General features: G+C 36.0%; 1 protein-coding gene and 1 long non-coding RNA gene across 2 annotated transcripts in view; one reads left to right on the forward strand and one right to left on the reverse strand.

Annotated features, from left to right (window-relative positions):
* The first annotated feature begins 62 nt into the window (after nt 1–62).
* Nucleotides 63–1,649, forward strand: LOC147873836 (uncharacterized). The gene is made up of 2 exons (XR_015535037.1): nt 63–340; nt 822–1,649. It is a non-coding gene; the product is annotated as an uncharacterized LOC147873836 (long non-coding RNA).
* mub (poly(rC)-binding protein mub) overlaps nt 1,456–14,354 on the reverse strand; it is a 105,394-nt gene continuing 92,495 nt past the window's right edge. The window contains exon 10 of the mRNA XM_087348375.1: nt 1,456–8,296. Coding sequence (XP_087204501.1) covers nt 8,212–8,296 — 85 coding nt within the window. The 3' untranslated portion in view covers nt 1,456–8,211. The remainder of the gene's footprint in view (nt 8,297–14,354) is intronic.

The following is a 14,354-nucleotide window of genomic DNA, read 5'->3' on the forward strand; positions in this document are numbered from 1 at the left end:
AAGCCAAGGAAATACAAAATGTCGCAGCACACAGAACTTGTTTTTAATACGGCGTGTCAAGATTGAAAAGAATTACATAGTCTTTATTCAGGGATTTGAACGCGCACACAAATATTCCAAATTAACAAAGGTTAAATAAAACAACTCCACGGAACGCCAAATCAAGTGACTTGCTGTACCAAACAAATTATAAATGGCTTACAAATCTTTTTTGTGTGAAAATAATGGCAATTTAGGTTGATTTAAGTCTGTTTCGTCATTCAGACCTGTCTGAAGGATCATAGACTTGGAGAGCAGTTCCATGTATGCTGCTGCAATTTGGGTGCTTGGTTGTTTGTTGGTAATGGTCTCCACAGCTTTATTTCCAGCTATCATTAATTGTGGTGTCACACAATGCTGAAGTTTATGATCTTCTATCAGCATCACTTTCTTTTCTCCTTTCCTGTCTGACTCTGTCACAAGTTCTTACAAATGGTCCATTATGGTTGAAAGTTAAACTGCAATATTAAAATAAAATACTTAAAAATGTAGAAAGTTATGATAACAGAATTTAAACAAACAAGTTCTAATATTCATAAAAGCACACAACGTAGTCGAAGACGATTCAGAATCATCACTCTCCTATTACAAAGACAGTACACACAAAGTACATGTTAATGCCACAATATCTTCAAGGAAACTGCCTCTTATTATTATTATTATTATTCAGTGTTCTATCTTACGACAGGTCCATTGCTCTGCCCAAAAAGAGCTCTCCAGTTTTCCCTATTCTCAGCTTCTCGTTTTAATTCCTGGAACTTCATCTTCTTTCCTTGTTTCAGACTGATACAGCTAACCGACGATCTGAAACAAGGAAACTGCCTCTAACAAAGCATAAACAAATTCCACAGTCCTGAACATCGTTTATATTTTAATTCAATTTCTGAAAGTATTTTCATTGTTAGCAGTGGGCTTTGACATGTCAAACGCTAGGCAGTCAACAGTGGCAGACACCATGAACTATTGAAGCTGATGTGCATGGTAGGTAAATTACATAGTGCCTTAACTCTTCCAAAAATGCATCATGTGCACCATACAAAAGCCCAAAATGAAATATACAATACATGGCACACTTGACAAAGAGGATGAGAAAGAATTATTTATTTTTTAAATGTTTCTTGTGTCCTAAACGTTATGATGTGTCCAGGCACACTCGGCACGTTCTGTAGTACCACCTATGCATGTTGATGAAATATGTTCGTGTTGTATGAGAGAAGTTACTGGATTCAGACTTTGGATTATGATGTGACATTTATCTGTCAGAAAGTCAAAACTGTGACTGAATTCTACACAGGCAGGAAATCAATCACTTGCTGATTACACATCAGCCATCATGTAGGAGTCCTGTGAAGGGAAGGTCATTTGTCAAAAATTCTCTGGACTGTGGCATGACCTATTTCAAGAAAGGAGTTGGACTTCTTTTCCCTAAATATACACACTTTAATAAACAAAACAAACAGTACACAGTGTGTTAATAATAACAGCTTACAAGACAGCAGTACATGTGCAGTTCTAAACTTGTCTTTTTATGCCTGGTATTTTTTTTTATTTCTTTTACTTCAATATTATTGCCCTTTACTTTCAATACTATAATAATAGTAGTAATAAAACACCTTTGATTTCTGGTTCTTCTTTACATTCCAAAAAAATATTCTACAAACATGCTTCCCTACTCATTTCAGCTTGGAGGCTTCTTGAAGAGTGTAAAATTTAGTTTCTTTAAGCTCTACACTTTTTGTAAATTATGAGTTGAACTAATTTTAATTGCCTACCAAATAAATCAGTTTTTATTTTTTGTAATATTCCCACAACAATGATTAGAAATTTTGCAACAGTTTTTATACACCTAACCTACCATCAAAACACTGAAAGACAACGGTTAATTCCTTGATTTTAAGTTGAGGTACTCAGTCATTCAGGTTCAAGAGTTCTTCATGTACCAGACTACTGGTGTACCAAGAATTACTTTAAAACATTTCCCCCCACCAAGCTGAAATGTGTAAACAATGTTTCACTCTAACAGCAAGCAAGAAGCACTAACAACATAGAATTTTATTCATAGTAATATTTGCTTTGGTTCATTCTTTTTGATTTACTGAGTGATGACAATAATAAAAACATCACCCTGAATAATAATATTTACAAAGATTCCCCATCCTTCTCCCCTCCCAATGATGTTTTCATTTGCTTTCACTAACCCTGATTAATGGAGACATGAGCATAAAACACATGACTAGCTCTTCTCATGTCAACATTAATACAAAGTCATCTAACAAATTTTCAACCTGAAACAAATGCAACAAAAGTATCTCTGCTTAGTTTTAAATTACAAAGTACAGCATTTGTTCCAGTCAACTTCGTATTACACAGAGGTGTATGTGTTCCAATACACAGAAATTTGGCACCTTTAGAATGCTAGTCCTCTACCCTCCCCATTCAAAAAATGTTAAACACACACAAAAAAAAAACAATACTGATTTGAACAACCATGCTCTCATATACGTAGTTTCATTCTTACACAACTACTTATGTTTTATTTATTTATTTACTTAAATATGTTAGTTATGACCCTGTTCATTAAAGGCTAGAAAAATCTTCTCTTTGCTCACATGCACTGTGGTAGCCTTGGTTTGGGTTTTAAAAAGGGTTCTCATTCTCATGTTCAGATAGTTGGATATTTCAGGAGGGTTTTTGAGGTTTATTAACATTCAGTATACTTCATATTAATTTCATGACTTCAATGCAATCTGCTTTCATGCTAGGTGTGTGCAAAAATCTATACAAAGGTTGGTTCCTGCTTCAAGCTATTTATCTTACACTAGTCCCAAAGATTTTAATGGAAGAGGCAATATTTTATATACTTCTGAAGAATGTAACTCAAAAATAATTGTGACAGGAATATGTAGGAGTAACAATAACCTATATTTACCATATACATCCTGTACGCTTCTCATATTTCAGCAGATATTACAGTGCATGTCAAAAAGGTAGTAAAATTAGTTCAGGTTTAATCCATACATCTATATAATGCCTTTATCAACATCTTTCATCAGGTACAATTAATAGTACTGTTGGTTCATAAATGAATGAACAGTCCCATGGTAATGGTTGAAAATAACCTCAATATCACACCTCTTCACAATGAGACTTATGCAAGAGGAAGTAACTGATACAGAGCAGCCAACATTTGCATGATCCTGACTGCAGAGATCAGCAGTGGGACAGGTACAATCAGTTTCCTGAGCTTCACATTATGACATTACAACCTGATGATTCAGGCAGGTCCTGCCACACACATCAGGTAATGTTATTCAAGGATTTGGCACACGCTTTCAAGTTACAAATATTTATTTGGCACATTCATTTGACTTGCAAACCTCAAGTTTTGCCCATCACCAGTGTGCTATAGACAGAAGCTGCCTCATCAGAAAAACTAAAGTTATGCCAAACAATCTCCTGAAAGACTCCATCACATTAGGGTCTATTGATGCATCTAAAAATTAAACAGAAGATAAAATCTTCCAGTGGCAAAACTTGGTATAGCTTCATTCCGCAGACCACTGTGTGTGATGCAGGGATACCAATACATACTGTGTAACATTTCACTTGTATGAAAATTACTAATTTTAAGATTAATAATGATAACCTAAGCTCTTATAATTTGCAGTGATGTTTATGCATCTTGAAAATGAGGTACTTAAAAAGTTGTTCTTCACAGCCACCTTGAATATACAAAATAAATAATTAGAGTATTAAAACGTGGTGTTAACTTCATATTATAAAATGATGACAGTTACACGATACAGAAGAAACCTGATAATATTTTAAAACAATTTCATCATCATATGGGTCATGAGTCATGCAATTGGTAACAAGTAATTTCTTACAGCCAAAGTAGGTCTACGTGGAGCTAACCAAGATCAGCTTCACCAGAAACTAACAATTTGAGTTTTATGTCATTTACAAGTTGAATGCTGTGTACCAATACAGAAACAGATCACATACAATTCCTACAAAAATGATGTTGGCTGTTAGGCAGTGTTTTATCCATTAATTCTCAACATGACACATTCCTTAATTTATTTAAAACAAAACCTACCTTCTGCCTTGGAATTAAAGGCTGGTATCCTTCTCTACTGTCCAAACTTGTAAACAAGATTTCAGTCACTACACAGCTTTTCATTTTATTATCAGCAGTGAGTGAATGTAAAGATTTCGTAACGAACTAACAAAGTTTCCCTTCAGAGAACAGTTTAAAATACAAACAGCTCTTTCATATATTAATAAAGAATCAACATTGTTAAATACTTTTTAAGGATTATTTTCTTTGGAAGAAAGGTGTATTATTAGCATATTATATTACTTGATTGCCTCGTGTACAAATGTCCAAATAGTCTCACATTCAAAGGAAAGGAATATAAACTGAAAAGTTTTTTCTTTTTTTCATAAAAAAGTTGTCAGCATAGAAATAATGTTAAGGCCCCTGTGCTCCATGACATATATCACTTCTGGTTTATCCAACTCTTGTTGAAATCAAAATACATATAGTAGTTTCTGATTATTGCTCTGAGCTCAATTGTTAACTACTCCCTGCATATGAAATTAAACTGAAACAAGGATATGCCACACAGAAGGGTGTCCTGGCCTCACACAGAATGTTTCTGAGTCCAACAGCATAATGTGACCAAATTGGAAATATTTTTGGACTGGAAACACTCTGTAAATTATGACACCAGGTGCTGTCCAGAAAGGTCATGGGTAAGGGCACAAACATTTCATCCTTAAACCAGTTTACATTAGAACTGTCTGGCTACAACACAGATAGGGAGGTAGAGGGATGGGCATCTACCGGTTTTCTTTGCTGTTAGACAAATGGTTGACAATCATGTCACAGGGACAAGGTCTGAGAGACTTCACCAATATCTCTTATCTTAAAAATGTAGGAAGTTAATAATATTCTCTTGCTTATTCAAAACCACAGCTGTGAAAATTGTTGGAATCACTAATATAGATACATAATGAAGTACAGTATCACTGACATAAATATATGTGTGGAGGAGAAAAAAGCACCCATGCTCTCTTATGCTATCATTGCATCTGAAGGTATCTTCACGTAGGTAGCGACCAATGAAACTATTGAAATCCTATGGTTTCCAGTTTAAATATACAACACAGTCAGCTTTCTTCTCCTGCCATTAACATTTTATGTATCAAGATATAACTGTTTTCCTAGTATACTGTTAAGATTTGGAAATGTCTTTAATTTACCTAGAACTGGGAAAAAAGAATTCTTAAATAGGTACCCATAAAGAACAACTATTAATTCTGTATATGTCAAGCTTTGAAGATGCTTGATATTTGATTCCAAGATAGTTTTGTTGTTTTGTTTCCTATTAAAGAAGGGATTACAAAAACTGAACAGGTACCAAAAAAAGACTTTTGGAAAATACTATCCCACTTTAGAAGTATTAGGCTCTTTTAAAATGGGTATCCATTTAAGGGACAGATAAAAGTGCGTTTTTTAAAACAAAATGTTAACATGGTAAATGATGTAAAGGTGCTAGAAAGAGAGAGTGAGTGAGAGTGGACTACACTATATTGGTGCTTTGCCATTATTTGAAAAAAATTTCATCAATACACATGTAGTAATACCATTATTAGCTTTGACAAAATCATATGCTCTTAGCACAAAAATACCTTTTCAGTCAAGATATTTCTTTTTATATAGTACAAAACACTGGTACATAACAATTATATTATTCTGATTAAAAATTGCAGAACATTGCAGTTACCTCCTAAATAAAATGAAAACAATCTATATCTCTAGAAATGTAACTGAGATACCAACACTCATTCATAATAAAGGAAGTGCAAACAACACATTAATCGACACTGAAAACAATACGCAGATTGTCCATGTTGTTATCAAGTTTTTCTACCTAATTATCAATAAAACTAGAGCACGACACATTGACTGATCAGTGTAGCGTGTTCCTCAGTATGTACATACACACCAGCAAGTGAGCACAACTGCATCCAATTCATTCCTGTAGTATCAGGTTAAATTTAAAGCTTATCATTTATATAAATGAAATGAAGCTGTTTCAAGTAAATTTATTTTTAAAAGATATGTCTTTATCTTTGCTATGTGAGCATGAAAAAGTGTTTCATCTCTGGAATTACTTTTTTAAAATGCACATAAAGTGTATATTTTGACGTTATTAGTGAACTTTATTCATTTCCTTATCATCACACGTGATGTTTCCCGTACACCTTGTTCTACTACTTCGTGTCGCGTTATTCTGGTACATACTACATATTCCATTCTGACATGGGACATGTGCTATGTACTTTCCTAACTTCTGCCACCCCTTTCACGTAAGAAATTAACATATTTAGCAAAATCTTTTCCATCAATGGTAACACAACATGAATAGAGTAACCCTAACCCCTGTGAATCATCTGTATCCTGACAGAAACTGCTCCAATACAATAATAATATTATTAAGCTATTTCTAATCACAGCAACAATACATGCCATTGGCTAGTGCTGTCATTAATACATATTAGTGACTTAGTCTTTACTAAAACAACAGTGATACATTTGTTAGACAAAGAATCTGCACACAAAGTAAAATATTTCCTAGTCTACACTTTTTGTTCTTAAATGGAGATTCCTCTAAAATGTGATTCTTTCTTTTTTCTTAAGAATTTATGCTTTCTTTCTTAAATATGAGCATTAAAGTGGTTACATTCTTATTAAAAATTGGACTATAATAAATAAGATTTGGCACATTTTAATATTATATGGAAGATATGATCAAAAAGCACTGGAAGAAGGATATGTACTACAGGTCACCTGGAGCCAAGGTTCCAGTAAATATTTTGGTGGGATAAAAACTGATATCCATCTGTTTAGGATTAAAATGGGGAAGGAGTTAATCACTTAGATAAATGTATTGTCCCACATATGGTGTCTACCCATTATAATTCAATGCAATGCAATTCATTTTTTAAAATCATTACAATGCCCTTAATAGATTATAATCAAGATCTGATATGCTAAAAAATATGTGATGTTTCATAGAGCTTAGCACAGCTGGCACTGCACCCGTCAAACCTATTCTTTGTAAGAGCATTTCCACTTTCTACGCTACATTTCCTTGCACGCGAGTATTGCCAGCTACATAGCTCTTCTATGCCATGTGAGCAAAGTTCAGCCAGGTCACATCCTGGATTGATATGGTCAATTTGACATTCCCTTCTCAGATCTGGCTTTATTACTTTTCTTAGGAAGACACAAACTGAGATATAATGATTAAAGTATTAGTGTGGTGAAAAGGTGTGACTATATGATAACATTTCATGAATAGATCTAAATAAGTTAAAAAAACAATGTCCTATCATTAAAAAACCTAGTTTATTTTAAGAAGAATTCACATCAAACTACCTGCTACCGTGAGAAAGATTTCACTCCTAAATTGGTCACTAGTCTAGGTATTATGCAAATGGTTATTTAAAGTGAAACACTAGAGGAGAAAATCATTACAGATGGGTACTTTATACTGTAATATGTAGTAGTAATAGTAGTAGTAACAACATTCTAATATATAATAAAAACAACAAAAGATCACAAATCTTTGGCTTGATCCCTTTATCATCATCCACCTTGCTCAGTACAGAAAATATGTGGCTAGTATTATTTTCAAACCAGAAAACACTACTTGCCCTCTTTCTCGTCTTACCACCTTATAACACACACAAACATGATACAAGCATTATTTTCAACTCAGAAAATATTACTTGCAATTTCTACCTTTAACACCGTCCAAACATATTCCTTCAGAAAGTCAGCAAGCACTATTTTCAACCCTGAAGACTTTGCCTGCCTTCACTATTGGCATAAAAAAACAGCAAGCATTATATTCAACCTGGAAAACACTACTTGCACTCTTGTTCCTTCAACAAATGCTTGCCTCTCTTTCCCATGCAAAAATTTTCAAACAATTTTGTTCACAATAACCAAGTGAAAATTACTTTCCCTCAATTTTCCAATGAAAACTTTGCTCCATACATTTTGTCATGGCAAATTCTACAAAAGTATTTCCTTGGAGATGGAAAAAGAAACACTTGTGTAGAGCTCTCCCTAATATTATTACAATATACTGTACATTAGTGTATCGGAGCCTTGACAATGTGATTGGGTGTGATATAGTGGTACCCAGGCATCGGCATCCCAGCCGTCTCCATCGATATCCTGTAACAAAGATAAACACAGCATTGAGGGCTATAAGAGCTAGTCGTGGGTACAAATACGGCCAGGCAATCACGTCACTCACCACATGAACACTGATGATGGAGGCAGACAATCTGCACAACATTGGGTTGTAAGTGAATACTTACATCGCTGTCTGACTGAAGAGACTTCATTGAAATCACAGGATACATCAAATGACTGACACATACACAATACAATACTGTTAGACAAGCAGCAAAGCAATGCTCACTTATATTACAGACAAAGAAATACTCCAAAACAAGTGATTAGATTTCATTGTACCTACAAGGTTATTCATATGGTCACCTATTTTACAGGAAAAGTGTACATGAGAACACACACTATATTCTTTCAAATATCTCAGTGTTGTGTGAAAGACTGACTCAAAAATCTGATAAATAAAATTGTGCAATAACTTGAGAACTTTTATTATAATTGGGAAACAAGCATCAGGCTCAGAATTTTTTGAAATGTGCGCGTTTCTTCTTCGTAACAGTAATTTGATTAATACTGGAGAGCATGGCACAAAAAGAAATACTTGTAAAAATAAACAAGATTTATCCAAATTCTTTCTTCCTATGCACATATTTCTTTGATGCTTACGACTCCATCGCAAATAACAAAAACAACACCAAGACCTATTTTAAGAACAATAGCAGAACTAATAATATTGGCATGACCAAAAAACAGAATAATCTAATTAATTAAAAAGTTGCACATCCATTAAATTCTGTAAGTGGAAATTGTTCACACTAATGGCAATAATATTATCATCCTCTCAGCATCCTTTCCTGCTTATGATATTAATATGTCCTTGTGCCTGTCATTCTATAAAAACTTTGAACCAACAAACTGTGGAGTGAGAGTGGGACACCATTTAATGTACTCCTGAAATTGTGTGGTATCAGACCACTGAGAAATATGGAACTTCTGTTAACACAGTTTTTCTGTAAAATGTAAAACATCATGGCGACCAAATGAAATATGTATTTAACTGTCACGTGTTGAGCTAAGTATGTGAAATTGTGTGTAAAGCTAGATCATAAATATGTCTGTATGAATGCCCTGTAAACATGACAATGATTCAAAATTTTGTGGTTTTATCTGACAAATTTCACTTGGTTGGAATCTGTACTAGTGGAAATGCACAGAATGGATCACTATAGTGTATAATTATTATTTTATGGTTCTTGCTAACTTCACTATATAGAATGAAGTATTTTAAGGAAAGCAGGCATAGTTAGTTCTTCTCAGAACGTCTTCGATATTTAAGGTACAATTTCACTCAGTTACAGAAATGGAAGACTAACATCGGTTAGACCGTCTCCTCAACAAACCATTCTTACATGTTCATCATGCTCTAATATGAGCTAAGAACAACTTCTGGGCCCATCCATGTCTGTATGCTTGCATGACAAACATTTTGCATCAACAAGAGCTCGGAATACACTGCTAACAATTACTTTGAAGATTGTTGTCTTCTGGGTTGTTGCGCCGTGTAGTCTGGTAGATTTCCACCAATGTTTCAGAGGTCATACTGCTTCTGTCATCAGGGCGATGACAGAGGCAGTATGACCTCTGAAACGTTGGTTAACATCGATCAGACTACACAGCGCAACAACCCAGAAGACAGAAATCTTCATACTCTGATGACGGAGGCAGTATGACCTCTGAAACGTTGGTTAACATCTACCAGACTACACAGCGCAACAACCCAGAAGAGAGAAATCTTCATACTCACTGCTGTGAAAACCTCAAATCTTACAATTACTTTAGTGCAAGAATGGCCTGTGATTTAGCAATACTTTAAAATCACATTAGGGCAACAATGGCTAATGTGATCTGCCATTAAGAATCCCTTCGTAATGTCAGTGTACTCCAAACAGTAGTCTTGTGAATGCATGGAAGTTGTCCAACATATGGTTGATGAAACGGACAGTAGTCAGTATTTTAAAAGTACCTGCCACTTCATAAATTAAAATTTCAAGCAGTTGCAGTAGGATCAAATCAAAAATTCAATGGCAACATGAAAAACAAAGTTCCAAACATGTGGGTTACATACAATAACTGAAAAACATGCCTGACTTGAATCAAAATGGCTTATCTGTAACTTCACACAAAATGAACATTAAAAAACCTTCCCACCATAAAATTGGAGTAAAACATGTATTAAGTGTCCTATATGTTAGTAAATACGGCAAAGAATAAGTTGGGGAACTGAAACAAAAATTAATACATTATTTTACATAAGCCAAATTATGCTTCTGTTTTCAGGTATAAATGGGGTGAGGGCAGGGAAGAGAACAGAAAGCTCATCTGTTTCGCCTCCTGGTTGAGGTAGTTTCGATCCACTTCAAAAGATTAATTTTAAACATTACAGCTTTATGTCTGTTGAAAACTGAGTGGGAGGGAGAAATAAGGGTTGAGACAATCAAAACTTCTTGTGTGTAACATAACTAATGAACAGACATCCTACAGAAGAAAGTATAAAATGACATCATACATATAGCAGTTCAATTTAGCAAACACTTAGGATAAATATATTAACGGCCATTAGAGGGAGTCTTCTCATAGCATGAATGAGTAAAATGTCCCTGATGCTTCATTAATCATCATATCATGAAGATGTATTGAGAAATAACCCCATGCATTCTTTGTCTCAACACTAGATGGAGGTGAGAAGTCAGCTTTATCACCAGGGAAAGGACCTTCAGTCCTCTGGATGTGAGGCTGGACCAGTTTGAATGCAATAATGAAAATAAAATTGTGAGATTTCAGGTTCGCATGGTAGCAAGCATAATGATGTGTCTTTTTGGTTGTAGTATGTAGTCCAGTACCCATCCATCACCAGCGCAACAGCCATCACTGTCCTGATAACAAAGGCAGCAGTGCAGTAGCCTCTGCATTGTCAGTAAACTTATACCAGATTACATGGCACGACAACCCAAAACAACAGCCATCTTCAAGAAGAAAATTATCACATCTTGCTGAGAATCAAACTAATCAATCAGCTCATAGTACTCACCAGACACCACACACTACGTTGGAAGCACATCGTTCTTGCGTGTGCCCAAACTTTTGGCATAGGAAGCATCACAATGGGTTCAGGATGTTTGGTCGTACTGGAACCCTTTTGAACCTGACACACACACACACACACATCTGGGCCGGGAGGGGACCTCAAATGTCAAGAATATAATTCTGAGTGGAAATGGGTTTCCATATTTTTTCTCAATCAATCGGCATGCCCTTGAAACAGACTGGATATGGATCTCGTCATCCAATGTGCCATCCACAGAATCAGTGTTGACAACAGAATACAACCCATGGAGGGATAGCTCAGTCAGTATAGTGACTAGCTACACACTGGACGACCGGGGTTCGATCCCCGACGGGGGCAGACGATTTTTCCTCTAGCCTCCGTGTCAAGACCGGCTCTGGGGCCCACCCAGCCTCCTCGACAATGGGTACTGGGGGTCCTTTCCCGGGGGTAAAGCCGGCCGGGGCGTGATGCTGACCACTCACCCCATCTAGCGCCAAGGTCAAGAAAGAGAGGAGCTATACCTCCACTCACCCCAAGCGCCTGTACCGTACGTAGCGGGACAAACTTTACTTACTGGAGATGTGTGGTTGTACAAAATAAATTTATGGAGCACAGCCCTTAAGTAGTGTACTGTATCTTTAAGTAAAGCAAAGTAAAGCTATCCTGCTACATGCCATGTTGGTGCTCTGGGCGAGAGGCAGCATAGCTCCTATTCATTCTCAACCTTGGCACTAGATGGTGAGCAGTCAGTGTCTCGCCCTGGTCGCTCTTTACCCCCTGGGAAAGGACTCCTTGTACCCACGGTACAAAAGGTTAAGTGGGCCCCAGAGCTGATCTGGACACAGAGATTAGAAGAAAATCCTCTGTCCGTCGGGGATCGAACTCCAATCGCCCAGCCTGTAGATACTGTACCTTTAACTGCAGCAAGTCTCAAGCACTATTTTCATTCAAAAGGAAATGTGTAACAGGTCCAGGTGAAAATGGTACATGACCAGTTTTGAGAGAATTCTGTTGTTTGTGAAATGTTTTTGAAAAATTGAATCAATTCTAATACAGAAAAATCACAGTAGACTCCTTAGATGGAGGATCAGCTCATGAAAATGTCTTTACCCATCACACAAAATCAAATGTGCACATCCATGCCTTATGCATAATTCAAACCCCTGGTGTCTGAGCAATCTAGGACCTCACACATCTTAAGATCACAGAACCACTGTGACGGGCTTCTTTAAGATTCATGTCAATATTATCCTCCCATTTATGCCAATGTCTGTGCTGCAAAGTTTTTAAAATCAAAATCTTGCATCTTCAAGCTTACTACAGGTCAATGAGCAACAACATTGTTTCTTCAGATTCATATCAAATTACACAGAAAGTCTTTTCCAGTGCCATTTAAAGACAATATGTATATATGAGTAATAAACATTTATATTAAATTCAAGTTATACTGCTGTATCTTTGTTCTGAAAATGCACAAACTTCATTTGAAATTTAAAATTATAAACTATGCATTCATAGTTAGATACGCCAAGACAAGTTTTAATTTGAATTTCTACCAACCCCTCGTATTCCTCATACGACATCCATTCATAAAAAATGGGGAACAAAATAACTATGACTTTGTATCTGAATACAGTGTAGTGGAGAGTGAGAATTGTGTCAGAGTGCTCTGTACATCTGCATATTACTTAACTGTAAGGTTATGTCTGAATTTTTATCATTAAAGAAAAAAATGTTAGCCCTTTAAAGCCCAATGGTAAGTGTACAAGGTGTGACAATAAGTTCCCAGAAAGCCCCTGTAAAAGTTGTATTTAATTACTTACACAGTTACTTGCAGTCACCTTTGAAGTAGTCTCCTTGCACACCAATACGCTTAGAGAGTTGATGTTTCCACTGCTCAAAACATTTCTGCAACTCCTCTTCTGGAATGCTCTTCAGGATGGTTGTCACATGTCCCTGAATGTCAGCAATGTCTGAAAATCTGTGGCCCTTCAAAACAGTCTTCAATTTTGGGAAAAGTCAAAAGTTGCACGGGGCCAAATCTAGCGAATACAGTGGACGATCCGACTTCAGTACAGATTATTTTGGCCAAAAACTCCCGGACATGAGCAGGGACATTGTCACAATGCAAGATCCAAGCATCAGGCTAAATTTTGGGTCTTCTTCGATGAACAGCCTCACATAACCTTGCCAATATTTCGAGATAATGGTGGTTCACTGTCTGATCTTGTTCAACAAACTCAGGGAGAACAACACCCTTGTGATAAAAAAACAAAAGAGCATTGTCTTCCTGACCCTCTTTAAACCTTTTATGCCATTCAAAGACACTAAACTTTTTCATAGCATCAGCACGATAAGCCTTGGTTAACATCTGCAGAGTTTCACTTGTGATGTTGCCTAACTTTGCAACAAAACTTTATGTTAATGCCTCGCTCCAACAACCTATTATCATTTTTCTGCCAGGATGAAAATACAGACTTGTGTAACTCTGCCACTGCTTCACTATTACTGCCTTATTTCCTTCACCAAACACACAAGACATAACCACAAACATCTCGTAACACATCACTGCTTAGTTACAGCCCACTTGCTACTCGATGCGACATATACGCAGTCATTCTGAGAATTTAATTGTCACACCATGTATGTTTCACCTGCTTCAACAATCAATAACTCTTAATTTTGTAATTCGTACAATTCTCACAATAAATAGCGTATGTTTCTACACTTCCTTAAAGAACATTACAGTTTATCTTTGTAATGGCAAATAGTTGTTTTCTTTGAGGTACAGACTGAATTCTTAAATATTACAAACAAAGGATCAAATATCTTGTTTGCATTATTGTATTTAAAGTCACTGTTGTTGAAACAAATGGGTTCTGTGATCTCTGCTGCATTTCATAAAGAAAATGAAGTCCGGGAAGGCATGTTAATGTTTACTAGGGGACCAAATGGTAAACCAAAATGTGTGGTTTGTGAGACTGTATCAAATAA

Source organism: Zootermopsis nevadensis, unplaced genomic scaffold, assembly GCF_977971745.1.
Source record: "Zootermopsis nevadensis isolate Lab colony 2312 unplaced genomic scaffold, Znev_1.0 Znev_ptg000013l, whole genome shotgun sequence".
NCBI lineage: Eukaryota > Metazoa > Arthropoda > Insecta > Blattodea > Termopsidae > Zootermopsis > Zootermopsis nevadensis.